General features: G+C 38.0%; 1 protein-coding gene and 1 long non-coding RNA gene across 2 annotated transcripts; one reads left to right on the top strand and one right to left on the bottom strand.

Moving 5' to 3' along the window:
- The first annotated feature begins 1,806 nt into the window (after positions 1-1,806).
- On the top strand, positions 1,807-2,384 carry LOC113727375 (large ribosomal subunit protein P1y-like). Its single transcript, XM_027251508.2, has one exon. The coding sequence runs from the start codon at positions 1,881-1,883 to the stop codon at positions 2,217-2,219; it is 339 nt and encodes a 112-aa protein (XP_027107309.1). The 5' UTR covers positions 1,807-1,880; the 3' UTR covers positions 2,220-2,384.
- A 7,744-nt stretch (positions 2,385-10,128) lies between these two features.
- Positions 10,129-12,351, bottom strand: LOC140035998 (uncharacterized). The gene is made up of 3 exons (XR_011839892.1): positions 12,186-12,351; positions 11,060-11,123; positions 10,129-10,237 (listed from the first exon to the last, which is right to left on the bottom strand). It is a non-coding gene; the product is annotated as an uncharacterized lncRNA (long non-coding RNA).
- Positions 12,352-13,110: the final 759 nt, after the last annotated feature.

Here is a 13,110-nt window from a genome sequence, read left to right as displayed (position 1 = left end):
CGGGCTTCCGGGATTTTGGCAGATGCTTCTATGTTGATTGATGATGTCATGGACGTTGTTCAGAGCCCAGTTCAGGAGGAGGACCCAGAGGAGGATCCGGAGGATGACCCTGAGGAGGAGATTCCCTTTGATAGCCCTACTGTGAACTAGACCTAGAGTGATAGGCTTTTGGCTTTTGTGACTAGAAATAGCTGGGGTGATGCTAGTACTGAGGCCATTGTATTTTGTTTGACTGTGTGGCCTACTTTTGATACACTCGACTTTACTTTAGTCGTGCATGACTAAAAGTATTTTGTGGCACCTGTGTGCTATATTTTTGTAATTCCCCCATGACTTGCTAATTGCATGAACTCTGAAGTGTTAATGAATGTAAATTATTATTATTTTCAATGTTTCTTGATTAGCTTTTGTTTTGAGTATTTCCTCGCGTGATCACTTTTATTTCTTGCACTAGGCACCACTAGGATTTTGGACTTAATGCATTGAGGTTTTAAATCGTAATTGAATCAATATGTGATGACATTCATTGATGACATATCGGTATACCCCAAAGTTCGAGAAAATCATGAAAGGCACCTGATGATAGTTTTACAAACCCCGAGGGGGTACCAACTTTTGTCAAGCTCAACAAGTGTGAGTTTGAATGAAAGGAATAGGACTTGATGAGAATTTGACCTATGATAAGGGACCGGTAAAGATTTTAGATTGAAACGTGAAGATCTTATTTGTATGGAGTAACTTTTGAGGATTTGATGGATCACAAGAGTCTTAAGTACTTGTTTTCCCTAAAAGAGTTGAACTTGAGATAATGAAGATGGATGGAGTTGGAGGATTATGATTGCACGATCAATTACCACCCATAGACTGAAGGACAGTTCGAGAGGACAATTCAGGCCCTTAAGGACGTATATCTTGGATTTTTTTTAAAAAGTTGGAATAAATACTTGACACTGGTAGAATTTACGTAGTTAAGGTTCTAAATGACCATAGTAGAACACAAACTTTTACAAAACCCTAGATTCACGAGTTAGAATCAAAGTTTGACAGTTAATTGGGTGAATAGAAATTATGAAATATGGGTTAGAGGGTGAAAGTTATTGATTGATCTGATAAGCGTGACTATTAAGGGGTATGACTATTATCTTAAGTGTGAATTTCGAGGCCAAAATTCTTTTAAGGAGGAGAGGATGTGAGGACCTGAAAATTTTCTTATTCTTATCTAATATTATTGGCTTATTTAAATATTTATCCACCTGTTTCCTCCGAATAATTTATTTCAACCCTTTTTGAACCATTTACATGGAACTATGGCTTACATGCATTTATAAAAATGATTCGTTACAAAATTTATTTTTTCTAAAACTCGTTTAGTGAGAATAGTGAATACGCGTTTGGAAACTATAATCGATGCGAGGGTACAATGAGCTTGGTAAATTGGAGACTTATACATTAGTCTTTTAATGTTTAAGTGCTCAAGTATTAGTTAGTTATACTATCGTTATAAGAATTTTTTAGAAATTTCACCTTATCGCGCATAAATCGGAAGTACGCGTTTTCGCGCGTGCGATTAATTGATGGACTTAGGACCTTCATTTTGGGGCTATTAAGAATGAATAATAATAGTATGAAAAGAAGTGCATTCCACAAACTTATAAGCTTCACAAGGAAGCTTCTTCATCAGAAACGTCACTTCCTTTCTTCTTTATAGCAGCAGATGTGACACCCCGAATATTAGGAGGTTGTTCGTAATGAAGATATTAAAGTGTATTTCTTTGGGTTTGATTTAAAACCTTATTCTGTTGGAAAATCCGCAGGGCGGCCGCAGCATCAGAGGATATCCACACAAAACCCTAAATTTCCGTCGGCTTCAAGTGAAAAAGATGTCGGTCTCAGAACTCGCCTGCACCTACGCTTGTCTGGCCCTCCACGACGATGGGATCCCTGTCACTGCAGAGAAGATTGCTACATTGGTGAAGGCTGCTAATGTGACCGTGGAATCCTACTGGCCTAGCCTCTTTTCCAAGCTCTGCGAGAAGAGGAACATCGAAGATCTTATCGTCAACGTTGGCTGTGGCGGTGGCGCTGCCGTTGCTGTTGCTGCTCCTGGTGCCGGCGCTGGTTCAGCTCCGGCAGCTGCTGCTGCCCCTGCCACTGAGGAGAAGAAGGAGGAGCCCAAGGAGGAGAGTGATGAAGATATGGGATTCAGCTTGTTTGATTAGGCGTTTGTCAATCTTATTCTCTTATAAATGTACTAGGAAGGTCTTTCAGTCCGTTGAAATTTTTGGGTATAGCATTATGTTACTAGAAGGCGTTATGATTTTCTTTTACAATGTAGTTTACTGAATGGATAACTATGATGCAAACGTGTTCTAGATTTTTATCCATTAAGCAGTTTTGTTGCGTTAAAAAAAAAAAAACCTTATTCTGTTTTAAAATATTAGAAACCCTAAAATTTTAATCAAAAACTCTAGTTTACTTGTGACTAACCGGTTTTCTTAAATCTCTCATATTTTAATAGAAACCCTAATTTTAATCACTGGAATTGTAAAATCCCTCACGTTTTTCTTAAAAATACCCTTTTATTTGGAAATTGTTCATTTGTTATAGCCCTACTACCCAATCATTCCACAATAAGTACAAATGAACTTAAAAAGTAGGGTTTCGCTTTTGGTTTCAAGATTGGAGCAAAATTAGGGTTTTCGCGATTTTCCGCCGGATGAATTTTCGGTACAGAGCAAGGACCAAATTTGGTGATTAAAAGTGGCTTTTAAGTGAGAAATAATATGTGATTAGGAGCAATAATATAAGGTTAGTAAATAGGAAGTAAAAACCCTAGTACATGTGGTTTTAAGAAAAACGGTGCGAACTGACGTGTACCGTGCACTACCGATTGAACGCACTACTTGATCACCACTTTCTTGCCATACAAGTTTATCATTAATGGAGCAAAATACCTTCCCCCTCTTAGCTCTCCTATTGGCCGAAATTTAGTGGTTAAAATGCAAGGAAAGAAAGAGAAAATTTTGTGGTTGTAATTCAACCAAGTGTTAGACAAACTTGTGGCTAGAATTAATTCTTATCTTTCCAACCTTCTTATAAGACAAACTAAGCTCTTTCTTCTTCATTTTTTCTTGCTTATGGATGAAATTTTTGAGAGAGAAAAGGGAAAGCAAGAGAAACCATTTTTTTTCTTCTTGATTTGCACTAACCAAGTGAGGAAATGAAATTCTAAACCGATTAAAGAGTGAGTTGTGATCTTGGGAAGCTAGGGGAACTAAAAATTTCCAAAGGAGGTGAAGTATCACTCTTCCAAGCTTTGTCTTTGAGGTATAAAATCTGATCTATGGCTTTGATCATTTTACTCTTGTTTAAGATGTTAAATAGTTCATGTTTTGGGTTAGATTACAAGTTATACGAGTTGTTGTGATGATTTTGGATGATATAAGTGAGTTAGGATTTGATAAATTTCTGCCCAAACTTGCTATATGGTTACTATATGTTGAATATAAGATTATACAAGGGGCTTTGGGAGTGATTGGAACAAGGAATTGAAGAAAGTTCAATTGAAACCAAAAGATTTCAGATTTCTGGAAATTTTCATCCTATTGTGCCCGTTTTTGTTGCACCATGTTAGAGGCCAAATTGGGCTTGGAATAAAACATGAAAGTTGTAGAGAATGGTATTTTATAGGGGCCTACAAAACTTCAGCTCAATCGGAGTAACGTATCCTATGAAAAGACCAAAATACCCTCACTGTTTTAAGGTTTTTCCTAGTAGTCCGTTTGGTCAATTTATCCAGTTTATCATGTTTATTCACTAGGATCCGTACTGATTTAGCCTTTTTCCAAAACATGAAAGTTTTAGTACTCTGTCTTATCTTTTCAACGCCTACAAGAACACCGTAAATGGGCCTTGGTAGCCTGAGATATGACCATTCTAGTCTAGTGCGGTTAATTAGCCATCAAGTTGGAAGTTGGTTCTGTAACTTGGGAATATGACCAGGTTACCCTGGAAATCTGACTAAGTGACCTTCATGGAAGTTGTAGGACATCGTCTTAGCTTCGAAACAGTATAATTTACATACTAATCCGATAAGCGTAGCTTCAGATGTGTTCTTTCCGCAACCACACGTCAAATCTGTCTTTCGCTAGGTTACATTTCCGCACTTATTATCACTTGATTTTTGTTCTTATGTTGTTATGAGCCTATGGAATGGCTATTTAATTGAATCTATGATATGTATGACTTTGGGCTGGATTGAGTAGAAGAAGGAAGCCAAAATGGCTGGAAAATTAGGTAAACACAAAGGGCATGCTGCCCAAATTTACGCTCGAAGACTAGAAAACTATACTTGCAACTTGAGTAAGGGTTAAGAGTGATTACTACTTGAATCATCTAGGGTACTTGAGTCTTCTTGTTCCGAGGTATATAAGTAAGGATTTGGCCAAACTTGTACCCTTGAGAAATGAAATAATAATTGCTCGGAGTATGTTTTCCTTGTACTTTCGACTCGCATGGCATTTTCAAGTATAAATGTTACAAAATTTTATCGTTTAAAAAGCGAGCAAGTGTTTCACGACTACTATCCGAGCGAATTTCAATTTCTTGATTTTATTGAACGAAACGTCTAAGTTTCGAATCTTAGTCATGTTCAAAGTTCTCAAACTGAGTTTTATCGCAGATTTGGACTCCGAACTCGGAGTATAACCTGAAAGTGACCAGTAAAGGCACTATATCTTTTGGTGAGTGTTTTCAAATACCGAATTGAACTTGATACTTGAACTTGATACGTGACCAATATGATTACATGTTATATACGTGAATTGTTAGGGCAAGAGTGTACTTTATCGCACTTGCCCTTATGTGATATATACTCGTTTATTGTTACAATTGACTTGATATACTTGTTTACGATGCGCGCACTTCCTGGAATTCCAGAAACCCTGTGGCGAGTTACTTAAGTCGAGCCGGCAAGGGCTTGGTCGATTGGGTAACAAACCCTGGGTCTCTTGTTTTGTCGAGTGGAGTGATATCTCCTCGACTAATCGGTATACTCGAGTATTACCACCCGTGTTTCTTGAGGATTTTGGGCCCAGTTGGGGGTTTCAACGGTGGACGGAGAGTCGTGTAAGTGGTGTTCTACTGGATTGGTTACTTACTTGAAAGTTGACGGAGTGTCAACTACTACGTGATCAAGCTTCTGGTAATGCAATGGGAATTTGGCTCCTGAGAGCCATCCGTATCCTTATACTTTGGAGTGATTATTGTTTATTGGATTATTGTTTCTTTTGAAAAACTTCTACACTCGCTCATTTTGAGATTGCTACTTGACGTGTTATTGCTCACATTTATGAACTCTTCATGCTCGTTACTTTGCTATATCGAAAACTTGTACTTATAAATAATGGTCAATTTGCTATTTGGAACCTCACTGGGCTTTTAGCTCATTCCACTCCATTTGTTTTCCTTTCAGGGGTACGAGCGAGGCGTGAGATATGTAAAGTCTAGCATAGACTAGTTGTTTTGACTTTTGACTTGTATTCGCGCTGTTACTCGAATAGAATGTTTTGTATCTGGATTGTATACACTTTGAACCAGTTTGGGTATATTGAGGTTTTGTATCTTGATTGTGCATCAATGTAAATTATAAGCTTGAATTGCGATGTTATTTATGGTCTATGGATGTCTGCACGTGATACGAGTGAGTGAGTCCTGGCAAGAGTTGGGCAGGCGGTCTGCCGAACCCTCTGGTACGCCTTAGGGGGAGGTGGGGTCGTCACAGCCGAGCTTCACCAAGAAGAAGAAGAACAAAACGCATCATCATTCCACTTCAAATCTTGCACCTTTTCTCTTTAAAATTTACACACACTTTGAAAATAACTTGGAGATCAACCTAAGCTAGGAAAAGGGTTTGCTTCTCACGGTTTCCTTTAGCTTCCAAGGACCAAAATTTTTTGTTTTAGTCACCTACAAAGGTAAACAACAATTAACCTCTTAAATCTTGGTTTATGAAAGTTATCTTGCACTTGTGAGCTCATAGATTCACATGGGTAGCTTTATATGGTTGGAAATCTTGTGAGTGGGCTCTATGAAATTTCACAATAGTTTGATGAACTGATTTGATGAGATTTGATGTTATTTATGTTGGATTGGTGTTTAATCTAGTGAAAATAAGCTGTATTGTAGAAGAAAGCTCAAAGGAAGTGAAAAGGAAATTTTACTGTTTCTGCCCCTGCTATTGCCGTGCACTTTGGTGCACTTTTTTGTGGTCCAATTGACTTGTTTTTTATGTAGATGTGTAATATAGGTTGTATGGAAAGTTTCCACAAAAAATTAAGTGATTTGGATGAGCAAATGTTGAGATTTCGAAAATTTACCAAAACTGGAATTGTGTCCCGTATTGCTCTGGCAGTGATTTTCAAACAGATATAACTCTTTGCTCCAACATCAAAATCGAGTGCCGTTTGCAGCAACATTAAAGTTTCCTAGACTTTTTCTTCATAAATGAATCATGTTTGAGGAATTTTCATTGGCCAAATGTTTGGGAAAAGAAAAACGAAAGTGCAAGGCAGATTTGCCTTAGCAAATTGTGGAACTTTAATGGTTTTGTTAACCGACTTCCCGAATGAATTTTATTTGAAATTTGACAGAGGAATATCCTTTACATTGTAGTGTAATCATACCAAATTTGGTGTCATTCCAAGTCCATTTTGATGATCAACCAAAGATTCAAAGTCTATGTTTTAAACCTGGAAAACCCTTGTTTGAGGAGGAAATTTCAGTAACTTTGAACCACTATATCTTGGTACTCAAAACTCTGATTTTTGTTCTGCTTGTTGTGTTGTAAACTTTGATTGTAACTCTAATTGAGTTTCAAATTAGATAGGCTAGTTCACATTGTATGAATTTTGCCGAATTTTCAAACTTTGCCGAAAATCAACCCGAAACTGTCTTAACGGTCCAAAACAGCCACTTTGAGCCATATTTTGAATGTCTTCCAATTGGAATCATGGAAAAGTGTTTTCTAGGAACTTTTAGTACTTTGAAAGTAGTTTCCAACGGTACCAAGTTTTCAATTTTGGACTTGTAGAGAGTGAGATACGATTTTTCAAAAACAGCTCGACAAATCTGAAATTTCCGAACTTAAAGGAAATTGAGTTGTTAGAACTCACCTTTTACCTTTGATATTGTTTGATCATTTTATCGTTTTACACTTGATTCCAAAGATGAAAATCTGATTTCTCTTATATTTTAAAACCCCACTCTTGAGTCTCGATTTACAAGGAAATTAAGGGTCATTCTTGTGATATTTTTCTAGATTGTACAATATTGCAATCTTTCCTGTAACAAGGGGGTTTTATAAATAACGGTGTGTGATAGTCAATTACTATTTCTCAGGTGCTCAAGGAAACCTTCAAGAGGATCTCGAGGGGAACACCTAAAGGCTTGTTTACGCACTTACTCCCTTGTTCGATTAGTGAGTGTCAAGTTCATGAATTTATTGTAAAGTGGTTAACTGTTTCTTATCCGTTATGTGAATTTAAAATTTTGAAACGAGTGTGTACTTTACCAAATTATATTCGTATTTTGCTATGTGAATTCATATCCGACTTGCACATAGTAATGTGGACGTGATTCGTATTTGGAATCGTCGATTCGAGAATTGCTCATCGACTTATATTCATATTTGTATTCGTATCCGTATTCGTGTTCGAGGGACGTCCAAACTCATTGGTTAACTTTGCGAATCGAGCCAACATGGGTTTGGTCGATAAGCTTAGCAAACCATGAGATATTCGTAGAGCATGATCTATTGGAGAGATCTTGCTCGGCATTACTCGCGTAGTATTTCCATGATATGCTCGAATATTATCAAAACTTTGATGAGCGGGGCCCGGTAAGGGGGTGTAACGGTGACGGGATTCGAAAAAAAGTGGTATATCTACGAATTTGATTCTTATGTGGTTGGCGGAGTGTCAACATGAGATGTGATCAAGACTTGGACACGATTACGTGAAATTTAGCTCCTGAGAGCTACAGTATTCTTGAATTGTTTCTGTTTATTTTTCCTATTCGAAGTGTGAATTATTCGAACTTGATAGCTTGACTTATAATGTAATTGTTGTTGCTACTTAGATTATGTGTTTGTATGTGTGTTTCTTGGCCTCACTGAGTGTGACAGCCCCACCTCTCCCTAGGGCGTACCCTAGGGTTCGGCGGGTCGCCTGCCCAGTTCTCGCCGGAACTCAGTCGTTCACTACAGTTCTCAATTAAAATCGAAATAAATCACAAGAATAAATAGGGCAGCGATCCAAATTTAAAGCGAAACTTATATACATTGCCATCCCAAAAGGGAGTATAAAGATCGAATATGCAAAGGTTCTCAATCCTTCATACGTCCAGCCCGTGCCAAGCACTAGGGCGAGAACCATTACAAAAAAAAAAACAAAAGAACTAGACTAGGCTAGTCTATACTATCATCCTGCTTGCCGTCCCCTGTTAAGGAAAAAAAACTAAAGGGGTGAGCTAAAAGCTCAGTTAGGTTCCGAACACATAGTCAGATAGTCAATTCAATACATTAAACATGGAGTATCAATAATTCAAGAAAGTTTTTTACAATGGAAAGCAATAGTAACACATTCATTAAAAGGATATGGGCTCACATGAAACTATTCGTTCGTTCGTTTGTTCCCCTGACATTTCCCCTTATTCCTCCAATTATTTGAAAATTTCCTTTTTGAGAAATAAAACCCTCGTGCCTGCGTTCGTTCATTCATCCCCTTCTGGACGTTGGCCGGACTCCACCCATCCGGACGTGGCCGGACTACAAGGTAATACTCGTGTATACCAAATTCACCCAGGGTCACCATATCGCCGGACCGAATCCGCTTTTGACTCGAGTCGATCGGTAACGAAGGGCAGGGCCCAATTCAGCCAAACGGTTTACATTCATGCTCAACTAGCATTTAATCATTGAAAATTTCACATTTCTTTAGGTCGAGTGCGATAAAGTACACACTCGCCTAGAAAACTCATTTTAACAATCATTGAAAGCACTTGACACATTATCAATCAATAATAACAAGCCAATAAGTCAAGGAAATATAACAAACAAGGAACACTCACCTATGTACGCAAAACAACGGGTAAAATATCCTTCCGGATATTATCCTCAGTCACCGAGAAAACCTAAATTAAACGAGAAAGAATATTACAGATCATCTAGCACAACAATTAGGTGCAATCAAAGAAACTCGACAATTATTGAGTAGAATGTACAAAAAAATTTTAAAGTGAAATGAGGACATTTGGACCCGTGGATAAAAATAACTAGGGTTTCATAGACCAAACATAAGTATACCAGTTCAAATAGAAACTTAGTTCTCGAGCGAAAATTTGGGCAGCATGCCCTTTGTATTTTCCTATTTCCCAGTCATTTATGGATTCATTATTTTTCCTCAACCAATCCCAAAGTCATACATATCATAGATTCAAGTAAATAGCCGTTCCATAGGCTCATAACAACATAAGAACAAAAATCAAAGTGATAACAAGTGCGGAAATGTAACCTAGCAAAAGACAGATTTGACATGTTGCGGAAAGAACACATCCGAGGCTACGCTTATCGGATTGAGGCGCAACTTATACTGTTTCGAAGCTAAGACATAGGGCTACAATGTTCGTGAAGATCACTTAGTCCAATATCCAGTGTAACCTAATCAAATTCCCAATTTACAGAACCAAAATCCAACTAGTCAGCTAATTAACCGCACTACCTTTAAATGACTATATCTCAGGTTACCAAGGTCCGATTAAGGTGTTATTGGAGGCGTTTAAAAGCTAAGACAGAATACTAGAACTTTCATGTTTTGGAAAATAGCTAAATTGTGACAGCCCCACCTCTCCCTTGGGCAAACCCTAGGGTATCAGCGGACTGCCTGCCTAGCTCTCGCCAGGACTCAGTCGTTCAAAGTACTAATATCATCAATGAAACGAATGTAACATTTGACAATGCAGGGGATTGAAACACTAACTCAAACATGATCACTAATCCAACAATTTAGCTTAGTACATATATCATCGTATGCCAACTTACCACGCTTCACTCAAAATTACATAATATAAATCACCCTTAAGAATTTAAGCTTACAAGTCTGCTTAAACGAAAGTTACAACCTCAAAACGCAAGAACGGCAAAATAAAGCTAAGAAAGCCCTCGATCAAATCCCTTCCCGATCTGTTAAGGAAAACAAAGGGAATGGGGTGAGCTAAAGCCCAGTGAGGTTCCAGGTAAACAAGTAAACACATAGCCACATAAAATCACAAAATAGCCAACTAAACACCGTACAGTAAAATAACAGTTTAATCACAATTCAATTCAAGGATACGGGTGGCTTTCAAAAGCCAAAGGTCCACTTGAGCTTGATCATAATTGCCTCCTGTTGACACTCCGTCAACACTTGTAACAGTATATAGGTCCGTAGAACACCACTTTCACCAGTCTCCGTCCCCCAAACAATCCCCCACCGGGCCCGCACTCCATAAACAGTAGTTTGGTAATACTCGAGTATACCAGGAATCCGAGTTTCCAATGCTCAAGGATTCCAATAAAACAGTATCAAGCCGAGGATTTTATCACTGGTGGTGCTGGACAACACAACAAGCAAGCACAACGGCTATGCTTCACCAGGGACCTCCAGGCAAGATTCAATTTCTAGTGAACAGTAAACAGTCCTCAAGATTTATCGGCCTTCTCGACCAAGCCCCTTGCTGGCTCGATACAACCGACTCACCTATGAGGTTGGGTACCCAAACAGTAACAGTAGTTGGCGGAATGTCATCCACGCAACTTAAGCACGGTCATGTATAGCAATATCTATTTCATATTACTTCATTCAGTAAGTAGAGCCTCAGTGGAAAACAAGGAAGGTCAAGTGCAATAAAGTACACACTCGCCTCGATTTTAACTAAAACAGTGTTTGGCTCAAACAATAGCAAATCAACGATTTCAAGTATGCAAGTATTCCACATAACAAGTAGCAAGTACTGAAACACTCACCTGTCAAGCAAAAGTAGCAATTGACATCAAACGTCTCAGTTACGATCACCTTTGTTGCCCAAACCTAGGTCAACGAGCGAAACCATTAACAATTGGATTCGTTCCTTACTCAAGTATAGGTTCATTAAGAGACCAAGTGAGTAGCTTAAGCTACTTAATCTATCATGCAAATGAGGTCCAAACCATGGGAAAAGTTGATAAGAAAACAAGTTTGGTATGTACATGAAAGTTCGGCAAAAGAAGGGTTTCACCGAAGCTCAAAAGTTTCATTACGGTTAAACTGTCTCGCCCGACCAGCCTCGGGAAAATGGTCACTGTTCATGGTAGGAGAGTCAGAATTAGGTTCTGTCAATTGCGTTGGAAACTAGGTTCTTAAGGTTAAATTTGTCGTGAAGAAATCATTTCCAAAATCCCAGCTTAAGTGGCTCAAAATTAAGAAGCCAAAAGAAATTTCTGGACTGCCTCGGATGAACAGTACCGCACGGGCAGCCGACTTCCACGACTTGCCACGGATTGCTCGGGATGAACCAGAACATGATCCAGGTACCATTTTAAAGCTCTAAGAGTCTATTTTCCAATGCCTCAAATGGAACTCAATTCAGATCAGTGAGGAAAACGTTATAGCCTTTACAACATCGCTGGACAGAAAGTTTCTGGACCTAGTCCAGTTTTGTCCCTTTGCTTGCAACTCAAAATTTACTCAACCAAATTGGCTAATTTTTTGTAGACAACCTCTACACACATAACCCAACATATATCACTCACATTTGTAGCCAAAATATGCATGAAACATCAGGGCAAAAACCAGACAGCAAGCTGAACAGTTTCGGTCAGCATCCTTAATTCTTTCCCAACTTTCACTCTTCTCATTATTTTCACCTTTTGCACATCTCAAGTATTACATCTAACCATATAAGGTTTTAAAACATATCAATACCTCATAAACATAAATGAATAAGAGTTGAACATTTCATCAAACACTTGGTGTGCATACTAACAATTTATCCACTACTTGTTTAATTCAAGGGGTTAACTTTCAATTCCAACCACAACAACTTGCAATTCATGATTAGAGCTTATAGTAGATGATCTAACACATAAAACCCCCAAATTAAAGAGTACTTACCTTACTTACAAGGTGCTCAAATCACCAAAACAATCCACCAAAATGAAAGCTTCAAGCTTGGAACAACCACAAGGATTGGAGGAAAGTTTCTCACTAACTCTAGATCTTTCTCTTTTGATTTTTCTCTCAAGCTCACACTAGGTTTAGAAAGCTTTAAAATGGAGTTTCTCTCTTTCTCTTGGAAGCTAAGAAGGGCACGAAATTATGGTGGAGGAATGGAGCAAAAATTGGTTTAAAATTCATCTAATCTTTGGTCAAACAAGATGCATGGCTAGGATTTTGCCACTTGGCCTAATTCTTGTACACAACTTCTCTTAATTCTTTGACTAATGCCATTCTTACCTTTCCAAATGCACCAATAATTATTCAACACCTCTAATCTCTCACATAAAGTCTCTACCACTAATAAAAGAACACTTGGACAATTACAAGTGGTGATTTATTTTCAACCTAGCTCAAGGATATATTTTACTTCAAGTAAAATGAATTGAAATGAAATGCATGGAAATTATTATAACACAGAGAAAATAATTTGTAAGGGCATATATTAAATGGTCTAGATCTTATAATAAGGCATGTAAATAAGAAAATTGTGTTTTAAAGTGAGGGTCCATACAAGGGATTTGTTGTAACACATTGTGAAATATAATGCTAGGACATATAAGAGGTGGTTTAAATCTTGGTGCAAGGCATGTAGTTTGGGGAAATTGTATTTTAAAAATGAGGGTTCTCACACTCTCTCCCCCTTAAAGAATTTCGCCCTCGAAATTCTCAGCTTGATTATTGAGTAGTTCAAAATATTTTCGATGAATATCCTTTTTAACTCTCTCGAGCCCTGTGAACACATGCTTTAGTAAGACCAGAAATACAAAGCCATATTATGTAGGAATTGAAGCTCCAAATCTTTATTTAGAACATGTATCAA

The sequence above is a fragment of the Coffea arabica genome, chromosome 2c, assembly GCF_036785885.1.
Source record: "Coffea arabica cultivar ET-39 chromosome 2c, Coffea Arabica ET-39 HiFi, whole genome shotgun sequence".
Classification (NCBI taxonomy): domain Eukaryota; kingdom Viridiplantae; phylum Streptophyta; class Magnoliopsida; order Gentianales; family Rubiaceae; genus Coffea; species Coffea arabica.
Note: the sequence above shows the minus strand (reverse complement) of the source record. Positions and strands in the feature narration are given on the sequence as shown.